This window comes from Syngnathoides biaculeatus, chromosome 12, assembly GCF_019802595.1.
Source record: "Syngnathoides biaculeatus isolate LvHL_M chromosome 12, ASM1980259v1, whole genome shotgun sequence".
Taxonomy (NCBI): domain Eukaryota; kingdom Metazoa; phylum Chordata; class Actinopteri; order Syngnathiformes; family Syngnathidae; genus Syngnathoides; species Syngnathoides biaculeatus.
Window position 1 is genome coordinate 786,124 of NC_084651.1, and position 21,167 is coordinate 807,290.

A 21,167-nucleotide genomic window follows, 5' to 3' on the forward strand; every position below is an offset into this window, starting at 1 on the left:
TTTTTTTTTTTTTTTTTTTTTTAAACAAAAACAAACAAAGCAGTCCTGTGTTTAGTGCGTCTGTAAACTCGGGCGCTAAAACATCGAGTGTGCTCCGACTTTAAGAGGATTAAAAAGCTGTGAAAAAGATCAAGACGGAGAGCAATTGTCTCAGTACAAGGATCAACTGCTTTGATCCATTTTTTATTTTTTCCTACGATCATGCACATGAAGTTCAGAAATGGATGTTGCCACACAGGGAGGTGACCTGAGCGTTGACCTCGCCCAAGGCCTCACAAGTACCGCAATGGATCCAACATGTCTACCATTAAAACAAACAACAAAATTAACATTATCTTTGTGTTTCGGATACAAAAACAAAATCATTACATTCAGACATGTTTGGTTTTCAAGTAAATATATACATTGAAAAGAATTTGTGTATATGTGTGTGTTTTTTAAGTAACAAAAAATGCTTCAGGGAGAAAACAAATTTGGGGAGATACGAAATATATGAAACATGACGGCCGAAAAAGTGTTGCTGGGCTTTCGGGAAAGGTATCAGGATGTAGCTAAAATGCACAATAACTTTACAACTTTGACATATTCTGCATTGATATGCAGTACATATATTCCTCTATGCACAAATACACTTATTTTATTTCTGTACTTTTTTTTGAACGATTGCATCCACATTTCGTGTTCAAAGCAAATTTCCTTCTTGGGCAAAGTTCATCCCAATCAAGCATCTCCCGACTAGAGTTGAGCTTCCCGCCACCTTTTTACTTAGATTTCTTTTCTTCTCCTTACTGTGTCCAAAATTTTCCATCTTTGTGTATGACAACAATGAGGGGGGAAAAATGTTGGTTGATGGCTCGAAATTTGACACTTGATGAGGGAGTGAAGCTGCGACGGTGACAACGACGCAGACTCAAGGAAGCAAAATACTCCGAAATCCGTCGCCTGATTTGGGCAAATACTTTGATGTCGTCCGTTCCGAAAATGATGCACGGCGGATAGATTCGTTACGTCAATAAAACACCAGCGTTTAGTATTCCAAAAATGATCTCTCTAATCTCAAAAAACACAAGATGAACATTTTCGTAGTTATTTCAAGCCGAGTTTGCTTTTTTTAATTTTTTTTTTCCCCCTTATTCTCTTCAAAATGTTGTTTCAATTGATTTTTACTTTCTTCCCAGTACAAGCTCGCTTCAATTTCTCAAAACAAAGCAAAACATCTTGGGAGCACTTTTCTCTCCGTTGTTTCAAGTCATCGAAAAAGTTATTGCATAACTCAAAGTCAATGTTTCACGATTGTTCTCGAGGTGACGCAATTTACAAATCTATAACCGATGGTGTGATTGGTGTTATTTTTACGTGCAATGGCTTAAAAATGATACGGTGGTGAGTGTGGGGGGGGGGTCATGCGGCGTCTACGTCAGCACTTCCGCCCAGGCTCCCGCCCCCTCCCATCCTCCCTCCCCCAGCATCGCTGGAGCGACTCGGGTTGCTCGCCTGGCCGCCTCGCAGAGAGAGAGAGAGAGAGAGAGAGAGAGAGAGAGAGAGAGAGAGAGAGAAAGAGAGAAAGAGAGAGAGGAGAGAGAGAGATGGGGCTCTAGCGGGGCCACCCCAATAAGGCGCTTTACAACATTTACAATCGCACCAACCACCACCGTCGTCGTCGTCGTGTGGAGCGGAAAGGGGGGGGGGCAAAATCGCCTAAAAACAAACCAAAAAAAACGAGCACCAGCTAGCACCTGAGGGCGAATCCCACATTGTCCCGCAAGGCGGGGGGAGGAAAGGCTTGCGTCGGACTAACACTACCTGCTGGCCCCGCTGAAACGTCGGAGGAGGCGGGGGTCGACATTTGCAATCCGAAAGCAGCTGTCCGACGAGCACGAGGAAGGAGGAAGGAGAAGCGCTGTACACAAAAGACTTCCAGGAGGATATTTTGGTGATGAATGTGGATTTTGGAGCGGGGGTCGACGCGATGACGAGGCCGAGGAGGAACGCATCCGCCGCGCTACGTGACCTGAGGTGAAGCGAGGAAACATGACAGAAGAAGAAACGCACCCAAACGAGTAAGTAGCCACATCCAAACACCCCCGCTCGTGCTCAACTTGGTCTCGGCTACTTTTTCTGTAGGGTTAGAAACGATAACGGAACGTTATCGTGATGGGTGCGCGGGTAGCTCGAAGGGCCCACCTTGTGTTTAGAGGAAAAACGTGGTGGGGGAGGAGGAGAAAAAGAAGAAGAAGAAGAAGCGTGGGCGGATCGGAAACATTTTGTGAACGGATCCCTGGCCAGTGCCCCCGGTTTTGCAAACGCTGCCCCCGCCCGAGCCTGCTTGGGGCTCTCCCAACGTCCCATCGAACCACACCGAGCGAAGGCGGCCGTGCGGTCCCGTCGGCGTGTCTTATTCCTTTTCCTGGCGCGTGTGGTGCCTCCAACCGAAAGGGGAAGTCTCACAGGATATGAGATTTCCGATACGCCTCATCCGCCATGTCTAACCCCCCCCCACCCCAATCGTGCCTCATTTGCATACCCCCATTCATAAAAAAAAAGAAAAAAGAAGCTTGGTTTGAAATCGAGCCCACTTTATGTCACTAAGCCCACATCGAACATGATCGGTGTCGGTCAAAAGAACACCGACGCGTGAGGACCCCGCACGAGGCGACGTTTATGTTTATGCTGGTTCGCCATTTTGGCTCTGCGGGCGTCGTCGATGAGTTCGGTGGGACCGCGTTCGGCAGGAACTGTGGAAGAGGCCGAAGGGCACCGGAGGGGGATGTTTGCGCTGCGATAGCGTGACGCCGTCCTCATTCATAAAAGCCATCCAAAGGTTCCGGAGCTGTCTCTCATCTCCATTCATGGCCGGCGGCGGCGGCGGCGGCACCGACGGAGACGAGAGAGTCACAAGCTCTCCGGGTCGAACACCCGACTTAGCCGTCTGTAAATATTTAGACACGACTTCTGTCTCGAATTAGCTGAGAAATACTAACAAAAACAGATTTGAAATGGAGTTACACGACAAGAATTGTCTACAATACTTTACTGTGTTAAATATATAGAAATAAAGCTGAAACTTCATCATTTTGATTGGAGTTAGCGTGTTCACACCTTCAATTCTAAGAAACAGACTATTCCATCAGAAACTTTTTTTTTTTTTTTTAATTCATGTCTAAATGTGAAGTTATACTTGCACAACATACCCTATCTAACCCTGGACTGTAACACAAATTTGTTGTGTACAAGCTATTGGAAAAGTTCCAATTTGAGACTAAATGGGGCATTTCTGGTGTGACTTCTTTTGAGAGAAGGCTGTAAAATGCACTTGTTTGGACATTTAAGTCTCGAGTTACACAAGTGTTCTCCCCGATACATCTATGTATACAGAATACAACACTTGAATACTTTATCCATAACTAAAGTAGACATTTGAGACTCAAGCAATGGTTTCTACAATGAGTTAGTGATCTAGCTAGAATATTCTAGTATGGAATATACTAGAACATACTTTAGCCTACTTTTTAAAAAAATTTAAATATCCAGCTTTTAACAGATATTCTTCTCCAGTAAATGGAATAAAACATTTCTATCGTTTACAATCTACGTGTATGAATAAAGTCACAGTAAATGTCGCGAAAATACCAACAGAAAATTGCCATTTCAAGTGCTGGCACGTTTCCGCTAGTCACGAGTTTTCTGGTGACATAATGTCCTAATATACCTGTACTGTATCAATACGCATAGTTGTACACAGTTGTATATCTCGCACTCTATGCTACAATAGTTGTCAAGAGGGCAGATTAGCAACTATTAAAATACACAACTCGCTAACACTTAATGCTGAAGCTAACATTTCACTAATGGACAATCATTTGGAAAAATGTAATGCAGACAATAATGCAACGTGTAGCTTCTAAATTTGTGCCTCGAATTCATATTTTATCTTTGATTTTAATATCTCAGCAAAATGAATGTTGACATGCATCTGAGGTCAGTCGGAATCCTGTGGAAAAGCGACCCATCCCAAATGATAAAAAAAAAAAAAAATCACATAGCAAGCCGCTGGAGTTGTACATCTACATGTTTGCCTCCGTCGCCTCGCTGAGACTGTTTTGTTCCTCCAGTTTATATTTGTCAGCATTTGATATTGAGACTATAACAACCCCCATTAGGTGAGGAATTTGTGCGACTGGTAATAACGGTCAAGAATAACACGCTAAATGTGTGCCAGTGCCCTTCGCTAAGTGCACTCGAATAGCCTTGATTGGCCGTTGACTACCTCCAACGTAGCTCAGACGTCATCTTTGAGGAATTTCCTCAACTACGACCCAATAGTAGCCAAGCTCTGTTGTTTTAGTTCAAGAAACATTGAAAGACTCACAACAAATTGCATTTTGGTCCTCGGAATGTGATATTATTTTCCTTCAATTGTAATTGTTTGCGTAGCAGCCCATTGAGTAGTCATTTGTTTGAAATCGACCTCGTATTGATTCTCCTCGGTGTGGCAAAGTTAACCCTGCCCTAAGGCCTCCAGGTTCTCTCAACGGAACACATTGAAGCTTTTTGGCCAACGCCACCGGGTCAGCGCCATCCTAAAGTTGCCCTACTGGCCTTTCGCACTGCAAATCACCAGTTTTCCATCATCAGATACTTCAAGGAAGGGTTAAGGCTTATTACATGTACTTTTCTTTTCACCAAACAAATTCCAACATGTTGGCCAGCGCTAGGTAAGGTACACCCTGACATTGGCTCCTGAAGCCGTGTACTCGCAAATATCCCTTTTTCCGCCATCAGATGTTTCCAATTCCCCCGGCAACGTAATCAAACTGGCGCTTTTCGGCATATCATACAATTGAAGCAAAGCGTTTCCCGTCACGCGAGGCTTTCAAACATCTTTGAGAAGTTTGAACGGTCTGATGTTCGGACGCTCTTTTCAAAGAAAAGAACATCTCGCAATCAAGTGAAGTGACCGGGGCGATATTACCCTATCGTTTCGAGCCATATTTAGATGATATGCGGATCACTTCTAACTCACAACAGACCCCCAGACAGTGTGTATGAGCCAGCCCGACCGAAGCCGTGCCCCACGTCCGAAGCTGTGCTCGGCGCCGACGGGTACATCGACACAATTAGCACCCCTGACTTACGTGCACGGATCCTTTGTTATGTTATGAGAGACGGATTACGCCCCCCCACCCCCCAACTATTAATTTTTTTTCGTAGCTGTATACACACCTAGCTGTCATTTGGAACCCACAAAGCTCTCGTCCTATGCACCCGTGCAATCCATTTTTCACGACAAACAGAGTCTGTTTGAAAAGTATAAAGATTGAATCCATCCTCCCGAGTGTTCCAACAATATCCAGCAGTACAACGAGCCGCCATTTTGGCTAACACAAAGGAACAACGAGCTACCTTCCAGCAGGTGAAACTAGTAGAAACAGACGAGATCGCTTGAGTGGGCGTCTGTTACTAACGTCACTTCCTGCTTCTTCTCCAAAATGAATCCCTCGAGAGGATTTTCATGGCGGGAGTGACAAAAAGCCAAATACGTCAAAATCATGTTGCGTGATGAAAAAAAAAAAAAAAAAGAATTGGTCCATTCCGGCTGCCCCCCCCCCCCCAATAACATACTAAAAAATCTTGCATTTCATGACAGTGGCACTTTAAGGATTAAGTTTCATTTGTAAGGACAATTAACAGTGTAAAAAAAATATGAAATGAAGGCCCGTCTTTCAACATTCATTCTTGGAACTATACAGTGCGTCATTAAAACAGCACGTCTGTAGCGCATTCCAATACATTTTATGAACTTAATAAACCGTGCCCCCCCCCCCCCAACCATCACACACACACACACACACACACACACCATCACATGGAACAGATACTTGTCCATAGCGTTTCCTGTGTTGTACTCATCGCAGCTTTTATATAATATCCTCAGCTGTTTATGTCCCAGGAGCAAGCAATGACACCCGATTGTTTGTCCTTTCTCATTAAACAACAACAACAACAAGAAGTAATCTTTGCTCATCAGCTGACAGGATGACCGGGATCGGAATAATCGTTGGGGCCAATTTGCGCATTTAGCAGCTCAGGCCTCAGATTTGCATTTTTCTCGAGAGATAGATTAATGTCAAGAAATGTGGTTTCGGCGTCTGTGGATTTCAAATTTAACGTACACAATCAATTTATCCCGTTTGTTGCACAAACGCTACAACAGTTGTTTTGTTTTTGTCCGTGTGTGGAATTTATGATTTCATATATAACGTGTCAGACTGTCAAATTTGACAAGGTTTTCATAAATGTACATCTTGCTGGATACGCTTCATCCGTAGAAACGTTATTATATACTGCCAATGGTTGTTTTGGGATACGCCAACACTGAACTGGTACATTCTTCATTTTCATTCATTTATGTCGGTATTTTCACAAAAAAAAGGTTTGTGTTTTGAGTCCTCAAAAGGCAACACTTTATATCCGTTTCTATTTAAAATGTATTAGCTCCTATAGTTTGAGGGGATATGAAGTATTTTTTTTGGGGGGGCTTGACCTTGGAAAAGGTTTCGAAGAAATCAGATGCTTTTGCTCTTTGTGTTATCTGATCTGCAACGGCCTGGAAATGGGGGCCACAAGATTAGGGGCTCAAAAATGATTCACAAAGACAAAAAATACTAAAACTGAAAAAGTTGGATAAAAAGTATGGAAGTAGATAATCAACAGATAAGCCCTTCCTGCCTTTTTTTAAAGAACAAAAGGTTGTATTGTTCCAGACAAAGTCCTATTTGTTTTTACAATAAAGTTTTTTTTTTTAAATATTGTCCAGTTTTTTGCAGGGGAGAAAATAGCCATTTGTTTTTCCAGAATAGTGTGCAATATGAGAATCAAGTTGTACTTTTAAATCTTATCTTGTAAAAATATCATGCACTGCCACTTTCCACCAACAAAATGTTTTTGTTCCTGTATAGATTACGACCTTGTTAAAAAAATAATAATAATAATCACTCGTAGTTTTTTTTTCCCCCTTGATGTCATATGAATGTTACGGTAACATTACAGCTTTTTTTTTCCTACTCCAAAAACAGAATAAATGCCAGTAGGTGATAAGTGGAGGGGCTTCGTAAAAAAAAAAAAAACAAAAAACCCAAAAAGTCCATATTTTGCCCACCCCCCACACACAATGAACCTTCTGCTCCATTTTCTGGCAGTGTGGGCCTAACTGGCCGCTGAGCGGACGTGAGCGAGTGTTCCACATAAGCGCGTCTGATTGGCAGGAAACACCCCCCCCCCCCCCAGGCAACAGTGTCAATACTTGGGAATGAACTCGCTTCACCTCGCTGTCTTGTATTTTTTTTTTTTTTTTTTTTTTTGGGGAGTTTGCCGTGGGAAACGTGGGCCGCTTTTGATTGCATTTGTTTTTCGCTGCCTCGCCACCGCGAGCAAACACGGATTCTTTAAAAGGGATTTCGGGCATGTCGTTTACGATCATGAGTCACTTTTTTATGATATTCATAATTGATAAAGCACAGGAAGAGCAGCATGAGGGTGTGTCTGAATAAAAAAAAAGAAAAAAATCCACAAGGAAACAAGGGTTAAACAGCAGCATTTCCCTTATCGAAATATTTATTGTTACAAGCGTCAACTTTGAATGCTTTATTTCATATTTGGATAATAAAACCCTTTGTTTGGAACGTCTTGTGCGGGGATCAAAGGTGCCCCCTATCATGGACTCTCTCTCTCTCTCTCTCTATATATATATATATATATATATATACATAATTTTGTTGTCATAATGATGTTTGCCTATCAATGGGCTGCATTTACTGTAATCGCAAGATGTTCAAACTTGCAACTAGAACCAGAATCGCAAAGTGGGCAAAGATTTGGGCCGGCACGGACGCCCGCAAAACATCGCGATGTCGCCGTTGCATCTTCCTGGCTCGGACAGGCGGCGTATGCGCGCGCTGGTGTCGATATTGGCGCAAGGAATGGCCCCCGTCGGGCCATTTCCCAGGAAGCGTCACAATCTTTCACAATCAGTCGCCCTGCACCAAAAATGTCTACCAAAGGATATTGTTAACCTAATAACGTAGACGATTAAGTTGTATTTGAAACCAAATGCAATTTTTATAAAACATGTTGGAATTTTTTTTTTTTTTTAACAGGCCAACAATATGAATTACACGTGTAATCACTAACATTGCAGTGATGACCAGTCAGCACGTTTCTGATTGGATTTAGTCAAAGGAAGCCAATTGTGTACTTTTGGGATTCAAATTTCCCGTGGATTGAGATTTATCGGCCCGAGTGGTAAAAGGCTTTTCACGCAGCCGACGCAGGTTCGCGATCGTACAACGACAATATCAATAATCTTACCTGTTTGAGCAATCAGAAATTGGTTCTCTTGGTTGAACAATATACCAGTTAGGCTCGGAATTTGGGGAAGCACTTGTATTTTAATTGGAATGCGGAATCAATCAATAAAGGGATTGACGATTTTTGTGTTGCAGGTCTGAAGGGACGTAGTATTGTGGTCACGATATGAGCCCAAAAAAAATGGAAAAAAAGAAACCGTATCGCTCGGCAATTGTGGCCTCAACATGCCAGTCGTCAGTTGACCTTCAATCTGATTACGGGGAGGCGTATTAAATATGAGTCATGATTTAGCCTCAACCTTATCACAGGACGTAGTCCAACTTTGCTGCGCAAACACATTTGACGACAAAACAAATAGGAAGTGGGAAAGACTCGGACTATTTCATTTGAATTGTCAGACTTCTGAACAAGTACTTCAAAGCCCACAAAATGTTTAATTTCTCTGATTTCAAATTTGACTCTCTGATAATGTAGCACAAAAGATTCAGAGAGCCAACGTGTGACATCACAGACATTCGGGTTTGGGTTTTTGCTTTTTTTCTTTAACTTTGTGCAACACTCAACAAAGTCCAAATAAATTCCTGAAATCCAATAGAACGGAGCGCGCCTGGTCATAAGCCTCGCTACACAGTTTACCGCTAGTTAGCGGTTTTGTGACACGAATAGGAAAAAGATTACAAAATGCAATGTCACCTTGCTGATGAAGACTCATTTCGCTCATCTAAAAACAAAAAAATGGGTGGGTTACATGGTTATAATTTACATTGGAGTTTTCTCACCAACTTATTTCACGCTTGGAATTGACAATGTCAAAATATTCCTTGAAACTTTGGCTGTACGGTGACTGAAGCTTTAACGACGCGTCGTACTTTTGTGAGAAATCGTCTTGCAGATAACTTTAAAGTCCTCGAATTTGACTTTCTGGAAGGCTGAGAACTTAGCAAAGAGGTCGTCACTTTTGACTGGACTGAATTACATTCCCAGCGCAGCCCCGCCGTGTGTATCAAAAGTAGCGCTTGTGGCTCTTCTCGCCACAGATTTCAGGGCCCGCCAGTCGCGAGACTGGACCCAAATGTGACATTTTCACATTTCCGATAGCAGCTATTGTGTATCTCGGACCGCGTGCGCTTCGAGACGGGTCCGGATCTTTTGTTATTGCCGCTTGTGGGCGGTCTACGTGGGGGGCTGACCCGTCTGGTAAAAGTCAGCGGTGTGGCGCTTCACCTCAAACAGTTTGTGGTGATGTTTGGTTTCGGGATGTCTGGATCTCAAAACAACTACAGCAAGGGTGGCTGTGATAGAAATGGATTATATATATATATATATATATATTTGATGGAGTGCAATACATGGCTGCAATTCAGCAGAAGTGCAAACAGTCTTCCATTTATGGAAAAAAAAAAAGAGTTATGGGTTGAACTAACTCGAGCCAACTTTACTAATTCCCATCATTTTAAGATAGACGTTGACGAGCTGATAATGGCGCGTTCTTGGCATCGCATCTTCAAATTGGCTGATTTACTGACAGATTTTTTTAGCTCACCTGTCTGTAGTTTGGCTAGTCCGACCCTCGCTACCTTTAAAAAAAAAAAAAAAAACTCAACTTTGATCACATTACAGTCGACTACAAAAAAAAAAAAAAAAAAAAAATCTTTGGTCGTTGACCAATCATTTTTGGATCAAGGAAGCCCAGTCATTAATTTCACTTTCCTTCAAACTAAGCGGCATTATTTAGCAAGCTGACCAAAAGTGGGCCAAAAACATTCGTCAGACATCTTGCGGCGTTTTCAGCTGAATCTTACCTAGCCGCAATATTTATACGACCTGTCGTTATGACTGAAGATGGCCTCGGTTGAGGTTTTGGAAGCTGCCGCAGTAGATGAAATACAGATGGGGAGTGGGGGGTTGTGGGGGGGTCCGAGCAAGCCAGGGATGAAAAGAAAGACGGAGGAGAGGTGTTGTTATATACAGTAATTAGCTAACAGACATTGCCGTGCATTTGACGCTTTGACGAAGCGCCCCCCCCAAACACCCAGCACAGGTGGCGGAACCGGTCCGGCGGCTCGAGCGGCCCCCGCCCACGCACATTCATAAAAGTGACTGAATGACAGACTGGTTGACGGCGTGACGACAGACAAACGCTGGAGCGCCAATCAAGCGTGTTCATTTGGGGGGGGGGGGGACGACAAAACCCCGCACGCACGCAGCCGCCGCCTTCCTGTTGTTGTCGGATCAGCGCAGCGAGCTCATTGTGTCATGTGCCGCGGAGGCCGGCGACTGTCATGTTGGGACTCGACTCTTTTGTCTCGTACCGAATGAATGCCGTAGACTAAACTGTCGCGGCTTCTTCCGTTGTTGTTTTTTTTTTTTTTTTTTACAGTGGAATTGCCTCAACGGGTTCTGTGACGATGGTTGACTTCCATTTTGCTCATTTACCCCTACACAAGCCCTGCCCAAAAAGGTTCCCACAGAAAATGAAAACATCATAAATTTTATAGTCCTGGCTATCAAAGAAGAAAGAGAAGCGAACCACTAATCCAGGCTGTTGTGAAAATATGCACATTTTCAATTACCAAACGCAGTAGCAGGCTACGCATTTGCTGTTTGGGCCTTCAGTGGGCGCGTACCTGATGTATTCCATGTGGCATCACTATTATTTTGAAATGGAAGAAAACAGCAATCCTTTACAAAATAGCAACAAAACGGAATCTTCCCAATAATATCAACAGGAGCGGTTCACGCCTCTTATTAAATGTGTCAATTTGTAGAGATTGTGACAGACTTTTGTTTTATTTTTTTCCTCTGACCAACCAATCAGAGAACGGAAAAATGCTTACATCACCATCCTGGGAGGGCAAAGTCGAAATCCGATTGGTTAAACAAACCAAACAAACGTTGACATACGAGAAGCAGCGGGAATGATTCTCTCCAATTTCATGGAACGAGCCAATATAATGTAGGAAAGTGCGAGATTCAAGTTGTGCGAAGTCAACGCGGTAAGTCCACAGTCATACGTTGCGCGTGTGTCCAGACCAGACTGTATAATCAAATCAAAGTCATGTAAAATTGCTCTCTTTGAATACGAATGGCGAGTAACGGGAAAGGCCAACCGATGTCGTCACCGTTGACTTGCGTGTCGTTCAAAATGCTGTGACGACCCCCCCCCAAAAATGTCACTTTGGAGCTGGAAAGTGAACTAAGTGTAAAACACGTTCTGATTGGTCGCTGTTGTGGTTTAGTGAAACAAAGTAACTACTATTTGCTTTTCTATTGGCTGTGTCAATAAAAAGTAGTGTCGGTTAAATATGTTTAAAGTAATGCGCGTGCTTTTAACTTCTCCCCAAAGTTGTGACCGCAGACGCCCTCAAACGTTCGTTCTGCCAACTCGAGGCAGGAAAGGATGAGACACTGAAGCCTTGTTTTATCCTGCCGGGATACATTCCAGACCCAATTGCAAGAGGTGAAAATCTGCGATAACTGAGTCAAAAACATACTTTTATTTTTTAATCCCCCCCCCCCCCCCCCCCCTCTTCCCAGCGCAAGAGAGAAAAAAAAAAAATGACAGATTTAACCACTTAAAACAGGTTTCAAACACAGCGAGAATTCCTCGCCGGCCATTTTTGGCTCCCAGAGTTCCCTAAAAGAGGCAAAGTGTGCTCACTTCAAGCCGGTTTTGCCGACCATTCTGACCCGCTCCGACACGTCAACATTGTTTGTTTCAACGTCAGAACATTTTGTCCGACGGAAGTCCGCCGACCCTAACGCGACGCTGCCTGTGACGTTGCAGCGACAGCTACATCGTGCGTGTGAAAGCGGTGGTGATGACGCGGGACGACTCGAGCGGAGGCTGGCTGGCCCAGGACGGGGGCGCCCTCACTAGGGTGGGGGTGTGCCGTCTGCGGCCGCCCGACTCGCCCCACTTGCCGCCCTCCGGCATCTCCCAGTTCCTCATCCGTGGCGAGCGGCTACGGGACAAACAGGTGACGCCCCATCAAATACGTGACAAAATATTTCTGGAGCATGCTTGAATATTTCAAGTTGGGGCACCCGTTGGTCAGGGGACCTCCGCTTGCATGAAATGTTGTTCTTTTAGCCAGGATTATCTGGAAATATCAAATTCATCCACCGGTAAGTCCCTGCCTGATGTCCGTTTGATCGGCAGGTGATCCTGGACTGCCCGCTCAGGAAGGACTTGGTGTACACCATTGCCACGCCCACTTTTCACCACTGGAAGGTGGAGGAGCGGAGGTGCGGCCTGTCCTTCCAGAGTCCCGCCGACGCCAGGGCCTTCGACAGGGGGGTGCGCAAGGCCGTCGAGGACCTGGCGGAAGGTAACGCGCCATGACGTCCAGCTTTTCAACTGGTGTTCAACAAGGCACTGTCGTATTTCCTTTTTCATTTGACTGCAATACGTCAACTGACCCCAAAAAAAAAAAAAAATGGCCAAGGAGGAATATCGTGTTTAAGCTTACCAAATTTGAATGAACTAAAATTTAAAACCGGTGGAACAGCCATAGCTTCACAATTGAGAGGTCCCGGGTTCAAATCCATGTTCTCCCTGTGCCGGTGTGAATTTTTCTCCCACATCCCCCCAAAACATGCTCGCATCGACTGGAGACTGCAAATTTCCCGTAGGTGTGATTGTGAGGACCAATGCTAGTTTGCTTCCGTGCGCCTCGCGATTGGCTGGCCACCAGTTGTTGGGGGTGCCCCGCCTCCTGCCCGAAGATCGCTGAGATAGGCTCCGGCACTCCCGTGACCCTCGCGAGGATAAGCAGCTCAGAAAATGGATGGATGGATGGATGAGTGCCAAAAGTATATCGCAAACTATGTGAAGTCAGGCTTGAAAAGTGTCAAGAATGGAGACGCTCTCTGGGCTTCCAGACACTTTGGGCGTGTCACCGAGAAAACCGCCCTGTGGGACTTTTGGAGGTCGCTGAAATGCGGGACGCCATTTGTGCATTGCACAAGTTCTCTCGGGTCGCAGGGAGGCCTCCTTCGCCGCCGTTCAAATTCAGCGGGCCGCAGGACTTTGTTTTTGCCTGCATGTCAATGGGCTACTTTTATGCTCGATCTCAACACTTCACTACTTGTTGTCAGCACTTAGCTTCACATATAATGTCCATCCATTTTCTTTGCCGCTTATCCTCACGAGGGAGTGGCGGAGCCTATCCCCGCTGTCAACGGCCAGGAGGCGGGGCACACCCTGAACCGGTCGCCAGCCAATCGCAGGGGGCATCGAGACAAACAGCCGCCCTCCCAATCACACCTCGGGGCAAATTAGGGTGTTTTTTGGGATGTGGGAGGAAACCGGAGTGCCCGGAGAAAACGCACGCAGCCACGGGGAGAACATGCAAACTCCACGCAGGCGGGTCCGGGATTGAACTCTAACCGGCTGCTCCACCGTGCCGCCCATATATTTAATGTACTGAGGAAGAAAAAAAAAAAACCCAATTTCACTGGATCTTTCAAGATCCACGGACACATCGTTATCAAAGTCAATCGATTAATTAGTCACGCAGGCTGGATTTATCCTGCATGGTTCAGATGATTTGGGCTATGTGTTGTCTGCATCAAAAAGAGGAGAAAAAAAAAAAACCTCTTCTGAAGTTGGATAAAAATCAGACACGAGTCTGGTGTCTGCTGATGTGCCTGAAGTCAGTCCGAAAACATATTCGGGCAAACTAAGCTACAGCGTAAGTATTGTTCATTGCTTCAAGTGGAGCGTGTAGCAGAGGAGAACCAAAAAAAGAAAAAGTTTGTCCTGCAATTTTGGACAAGCGGAACCATTTGGGAAAGGCCCTTTTCCTTTTCCGTTCGCGCGGGAGCCTCGGAAGCTTTTGGGACTGCAAATGGTGAAGTAACGCAACGTCGACTTTACAAAAGCACTTTTTGCTCATGGAGGCTTTGGGTAGCTCGGTGGGAGACGACGTCAAACCCCAAAAATCTCGCTCAAATGACACCCCGAGCCACCTTTTCAACATCAATTCGACAATACTTGCGTTAACTTGACTCACGAGTGCCCCAACGTAGCAAAAAATCAGCAGGACTTAAAAGACAGCTTTCGATAGTCGCTGCACTTTGAGCCATTCGTCAAAGTCCGACACCATCCGCGAGGAGCGTGCGGAGGAGGTGGCAGACTCTGCCGAGCACTCCATTTTATTTTTCTTCATCACAAAGTTTCATTTTGTTTGTGTAAAGTGAGCTCAAAGTTTGGCCACGCAGTGAACTAAACGCGGAGGTCAAGGTACCACTGGATCGGATTTGGTTCAAAATCGACAATAATGCGGATGGAATCGCGGAGACTGGGTGTAAAAATGTTACGGTGATGACACATTTCTGAATTTTACAGTTGGCGGCCATATCTATTGTGGTACAGTTGTTCTTCCGCTGCAGGTTCCACAACCTCCTCTCCGGCACTCCAGAACGAGGGCGAGCTGGGAGACGACGACGTCTTCACCGTAAGCACATTTTCTTTTCGTTTACCTCAGGAAAGGCGAGGTGTTTGCAAAAAAAAAAAAAAAAAAGCCCTTCTCCCAACCTCCTTGCAACCCGACACCAAGTGCAGCAGGCAGGGTCAGAAGGTTACTTCCCGTATTCCACCACCTCCCTCCCTCCCTCCCTCCCTCCCTCCCTCCTTCCTTCCACCCACACGGGCAGCAAGTGAGCAAAGGAGCGCTCGCAGCTGTTTCCCAGCTTAGTGCGGGGCGGCTGATTTACGAGAGGAAGTGCCTTGCGGGTTCATCTTTTGGACTCTGGCTGTCTGCGATGTCCAGGACTAATAAGCGTTCTGCTGGGAGTGGACCGCCACCGCAGAGACGCACACAAACACCGAGAGGCCGAGGGCGGCTTCTCCGTGGCCGTCACGAGACTCCGCCGCGGGAAAGCGAGGGAGGGACGCTCATTCGGAGAAAGTACATTCGCCGATAGTTCGACCTCGATTTACAAGTTGAAGTTTTTCTGTGACAAGGCTTGGAACAGATCCATTTCCCCCCATTGATATGAATTTGAAATGCTACTCATTTGTTCCAAAAAAAAAAAAAAAAATTTTGTTCAGTTTTTAAAAAAAAAAAGAAAAATGACCACTCTATTAAGAAATATAAAAACAAACATGTTTTCATTTAAATCCTGGATGGAAATGAAAACATAAATACACCACAAACTCTGATCCAAAGCATCCTTCCATCCATTTTCTGAGCCGCTTATCCTATGAGGGTCGGTGGATTCGATCCCGGCTGTCGTTAGGCAGGAGGCGGGGCACGCCCTGAACCGCTGAGGCGTTACCGCGACCCAAAACAATTTTAGATCATTTCAAAGTCATCTTACAGCTTGACCCTTAAAAATAATGTTCTTACGCATGAGATTTTTTTTTTTGTGTACATGCGACGACTCTGGAATTAGCTCCTCTCAAACATACAACGGAAAAACAATCGTCCGACTATTCTATTCAATGTTTTATAACATAACAGAGGAGAAAATAACTTTTCAAACTTGCTCGTACCAAGATGAACAACGACTAAAGTGCCGGGATGATCCTACTTGAGCCCGTTTTTGTCGGGTCTGAACTGGTCGTAGCCGCCGCAGACGCTCGCAAAGTACAAAACTTGTCAAATTGGCGGGGCGCAACATTTTATAGGGAAATGTCCCCAAATAATTCCTAGATATTAAGAATTCCTCTCCACTCGTGTGATGGCCTTCCTTCCATTTGTCCGTCCGTCCGTCTGTCTTTGCAATGACTAAATGGTTACAGTGGTGGGGGTCAAATTGAGGAGAGGAGGAAAAAAAAAAAAAAGATCCTCCGACTCTTTATCCAAACAAAATACATCTTTGTTCACAATTGTAACTTTTTCCCCCCCCTCTGAAAAAGATTGCACTCATATTAGTTTTTTTTTTTTTTTTTTCCTTAATGCCACTTGGACTGTATTGTACACTGAATGTCCGCAAAACTAAATTCGAACTCGCTCAATTATTCTTTTTTTTTTTTTTTTTTACCCTCCCCTCAAAGTAACAGAAGTCAAAGAGTTCATGAGATTAATATTCATAAATAAACAAATGTCTGTACACCGTCCAATCTCAACTGCGACCGAGTGTGGGCGGGATGGGACGATAAGCTACTATTATAATAAGGGAAGGCTAATGTGATATTTTCAAATGTTGTCCTATCGGCTGTTGCTTTTAGCCCGTGTTAATGACATCTCCCAAAGTTAGCACCGTGACAGTCGTTGGGGGATGGGGGGGACATACTTCCCTAAATGATTCCTCGCCCTCCCTTTGCAGAACATCTCCTGTGTCTCGCCGTCTCTATTTTGGCTCGTTCGCAGCAGTTGGGGGGGGGGGGGGGGTTCAATTCAGGGTTCGTCCCAGGAGGGCGAGGCAAAGGCCTGGAAAGAAGCTCGGAAGTGTCCAGAATTGGGAACTGCAGAGAAGACGTCCAGAAGTATAAACTCAGATAGATTAGTATTATTTGTTGGAAGTGGATTTCAAACTTGGAGGAGTGCGATCCTGTTTTGAATTAGTCGCAGGCCAGAGTACAGCCGCTATGTTTTGTTATTTTTGGCCGGCTGCTCTGCAATGGCTTTTGTAAGAAAGTGGGGGGGGGGGGGGGGGGGGGGGGGATTCTCAGCATGGCAGTGTCCATGTGGGGAGCGACGTTCGGGTACGAGGCCGGGATATAACTGGCGCGGCTTCACACGAACGTGTATCTGGGTCACATAAATCTGGAAAATAATTCATCGTTGGACGGGATCAAAGAGCGAGACGTGAGCAGTTTTGCCGCGCGATCGTGCTTGGGAATAACTTCCGAGAGGTGAAAATAAATGACACCGTGGCTAAAACACACGTGTAATGCGAGAAACGTTGTCCGAGAAGATGATCGCTTTTATCGGAGAAGCACAAAGAAGGCCGAGCTCGTGTTGTGGTGCCTTCAGCTGCAAATTTGACGGGATGGGCCAGATGGGGAAACGGTTTGGAACGCTAACACGATGCAAAAATGCTGTCGTGGCATCATGTCAACTGCTAAACCACATTGAAAGCGTTTTGGCTTTGGTGTGTTTTCAGTGTCATTTAAACAAACGTGTTTGTCTTGCACAGTGACCCTCAAAAGATTCCAAAAAAAAAAAAAAAAAACTTGAGACTGAACTATGACGAACTTTGAAAAACGTGGCCTTCCTGCCGCACCAAACCCGGACGGTGTCTTTGACTCGTACGGTGCCAAAGTCGAGAAACATCCCCCGCAAAGCGCGTGCCCGTCAGCCGCGACGCGGCGAGGCTCCCTCCGGTGCGCCCGTCTGAAATCGATCTGCCCGAGCGCCGCCTGGCCAGACGTATGAGGTGTCTGGCCAAGATTTGATCTGGAACGGCGCCCCGACAGCCTTTCGGGACGCGGGTGACATGAAACAAGCAAAGTAGATCGAACATGCAAATCTGTGGACCCGAGACCGGCGGGATTGCGCAAAGGACAAATTGTTTTTGACAGACCGGCTTCCTCGGCGAGTTTCTGCAGGGAATTCCCGTCATCGGGAGAGTTGGGGGACATGTCAGCGAGGAGAACTAATCCCTGCCAAAGCCGCTTTTTGCCTTTTTAAAGAGATTTCGGAAGTCCCGCTCATAGACGGACTCAACATTGTTGACAGAGGTCTTTAACGCATTTTGATTGCGTTTTTAAGAAGACCGACAATATTTTGTTCTGTCACACCAAACCTACAAAAAGAAAGAGAAGGTAGCCCCACCCTCCTTTTTCCTTTTTTTTTGGGGGGGGGGGGGAGCACGACTTGGTTTCACCAAAAAAAAAAAAAAAAAGAGAAAATAAGGTGCTTTTTTTTTTCACTTTCAAGAAAAATGTCAAACAGCGACTCTGAGGCTAATATTTTTTCCCCATTTTGTGCACCTCAAACTATAAAACAACAAAAAATAAGACTTGTTGCGACTTTTAATGGCAAAACTATCTCTTTACAGTACAAATCAAGCATAAGCAGACACATTAAATATATTTGAGTGAATTGAGACAAGATGATTGTTCCGGCATGGTTCTTGTGACATTTACGTTTGGTGGGATTTTTCTAATGTTAAAAAAATGGCTCAATAAAGGGGAGGAAAAGTCCACTCCAGGAAGACGAAAGGTGACCAAATCTCCAGTGAGTTTTTGTTGAATGCTCAGATTTCCATCGAGCTTGAGGAAGACAAGTGGACGAAAAGTTTCATCAACTAAGTGCCGCCTCCACCGCTAAAAAGGGTTCGATATTCTCCGGGATTCAGCCCCGGTCTTCAAGATGATCAAAACTATACTCGCCGTCCATATATGCAGCAGGGGACGCCCCCTCAAAATAGGCAAATTTCAGCAAGACAAAAAAAAAAAATGCGGTGTAAAGTGCATTGCAATGATTCATCCTTTGGTATTTTGACAAAAGCACGCCATGGACGTGAAGACACCTGGGAACTCTTTGATGTTGTGCGTGTTTGTGGCGGCGGCAGAGTGTATAATAAATAAGCTTAGCACGGTGGGGTGTGTGTGTTAGCGCGGCTCAGTCGCAGTTCTGCGTGGGTATTGTTGGAAAAAAAACAAGACTCTTGAAATTCCCCACCAGTCCAGGTTGTGTCCCACTATGGCGCCGTGGAGCTCCCGTCAACAGCACAATGAATACGTGTGTGATAAATGCTCCAGCCCACCCGTCACCCTAGCGAGGACACGTGCTAGAAAATGGATGGATGGAGGGAGGTCTCCTACTCCAAAACCGGTTCAACTCCATTGACACGCGATTGTCATACGTCATCCCCAAAGCCATGACGGACAAGCTGTCGGTTTGATGGTTCCGTTTCTGGGCAGACGAGTTGAAACGTTTGCCCCGGTTTCCAAATGAGGAAGCCAAAAGCAGAAAAAAAAAAAAAAAAAAAAAAAAAAAACCAAAAGCTCTCCTTTCCTGTTTTTCCCCCCAATCAGGGCAGAGCCTTCCTGTTTTTCGTTTGTCAAATCGGGGCGACCAAGCTTTTGTGTGTGTCGCATCCAATGACAAGGCATCCTGTGTTTGTTTGTCGTCCCCCCCCCCCCCGTTAGAATGCCACCGACAGCTCATCCAACTCCTCCTCCCAGAAGCTGGAGAGCTGCCTGCCGCCGCCGGAATCCTCACCACTCCCGGAGCGCCACAGGTGCGTGCCGGGATATCGCTCCAACCTCCGCGACCCGTACCGGCTCTCGGACCACTACACGTTGGACCAGGTGGGAACGCAACGAGCACCTGAAATCTTTCACGAGTCGTCGGCGACGATCGGCGCGTTCAAAAGTGTCGTCTCCTTCCGCAGCCTCCGTCCCGGCTTCCTCACGTCACTTTTCAGGAGGATGAGGAAATTGTGCGCATCAACCCACGCGAGCGCATTTGGGAGCGGGCGAGCGAGCGCCTCCACGGTCGACCGTCGGAGCGCTCCTGGCTCACGGGCTACGAGGACTACCGCCACGCCACCGTGCGCGACAAGTTCATCCAGACCGACGAAAGCGAATCCTACGTCCATTTCGCCAAGACCGAGGCGCAGAAGCACGAGTACACGTACCCGCTGGCGCCCGTCCTCTCACCCTCGGACTCTGACCCGGCTCTCGGACCCTTCGGCGGGAAGGGCCGCCGCGGCTTCTCGGCGGTCTCCGCCCAGCCTCGATCCTTCCTGCCCAGCTCTTCCGTGTCTGCCAACGGCGGCAAGAGCCGCAAGGAGGGCGGTCTGGATCGGGCGCACTGCGAGCACTGCGGCGAGGCCTTCCTGCTGGCGGAGAACAGGCGGGGCCGGTGCCAGGACGCGCCGGACCCCGTGCGGGGCTGCGTTAGGCGGGTCAGCTGCATGTGGCTAGCGGACACCATGCTCTACCACTGCATGTCCGACCCGGAGGGGGACTACTCGGATCCGTGCACCTGCGACGGGGGCGAGGGGGGCCGGCTGGGCACGCGCTGGCTGGCCCTGCTGGGCTTGTCCCTGGTGGCGCCCTGCCTCTGCCTGTACCCGCCCCTGAACGCGTGCCACCGGGCCGGCCTGGCGTGCGGCTGCTGCGGGGGCCGACACAAGGCCCTCAGCTGAGGGGACGTTGGGGGGACAACGGAACCCGACGCGAGCACGGGGAAAGACAGCAGAACCGCGGAGGTTCCTGGAACTGAAATAAGCCCCAAAAAAAAAAAAAAAAAAAAAAAAAAGACAGACTGGTGCATTTTCTAAGCGGCCTGGGAAGATAAGCTCCCCCTACAGGCAGACCCGTGTCTCGTCTCTCCATCCCGCCATTTTAGTGCTCCGTTTTTGGGCGAGAGAAAGCACTCTTTTCAGGGGGCCTTTTATTTTGAACATAAATGTATCACATAATGCAGGTACTTTATATTTTGTACACTGACTTTGGCATAAGACAACTTGAATTCCCGCAACGACAAGGACCAGGCCCTGCAGCAATAAGCTAAAATCCACAAGTAAATGACGTACCCTTAAAAAGACTTTGACTGCTATTCTATTAGACAGGGTCATGGCTAGGATACATGAAGCTCCTCCCCTTACTTCAACATAGCTCCTTGGCAACAAAGCAATCATTTTGTACAAGACGGGGCTTTGGCCGGAGCACAAAAACAGCAAATGTGAGTTTTTACAGAGGATAGATTCCAAAAAAATAATAATTTGCTCTATATTGGGGGTGTGGGGGTCTTTTCTTGACGTTCCTATTCCGGCATCTCCGTTTCGATCGAGACACGACACCTCACTGCCGGTATAAATCCACATCCTACTAATCCAAACATCCTAAAAGATTTTGTATTTATTTTCTCACTGTACTGATCCACCAGCAG

At 46.2% G+C, this 21,167-nt stretch overlaps 1 protein-coding gene across 1 annotated transcript; it reads left to right on the top strand.

Moving 5' to 3' along the window:
- The first annotated feature begins 1,919 nt into the window (after positions 1-1,919).
- LOC133510271 (sprouty-related, EVH1 domain-containing protein 2-like) lies at positions 1,920-21,008 on the top strand. Its single transcript, XM_061838127.1, has 6 exons — positions 1,920-2,060; positions 12,155-12,347; positions 12,530-12,698; positions 14,764-14,828; positions 19,418-19,579; positions 19,663-21,008. Exons 1-6 carry the CDS (start codon positions 2,032-2,034, stop codon positions 20,419-20,421), a joined length of 1,377 nt encoding a protein of 458 aa, XP_061694111.1. The 5' UTR covers positions 1,920-2,031; the 3' UTR covers positions 20,422-21,008.
- The last annotated feature ends 159 nt before the right edge of the window (positions 21,009-21,167 follow it).

Excerpts from the sequence above, each read along its gene's own strand:
- LOC133510271 (XM_061838127.1), top strand. The coding sequence starts at position 2,032 with ATGACAGAAGAAGAAACGCACCCAAACGA. Across the intron at positions 12,348-12,529 it reads AGCGGCTACGGGACAAACAG|GTGATCCTGGACTGCCCGCT; the intron begins GTGACGCCCCAT and ends TTTGATCGGCAG. Across the intron at positions 19,580-19,662 it reads ACCACTACACGTTGGACCAG|CCTCCGTCCCGGCTTCCTCA; the intron begins GTGGGAACGCAA and ends CTCCTTCCGCAG.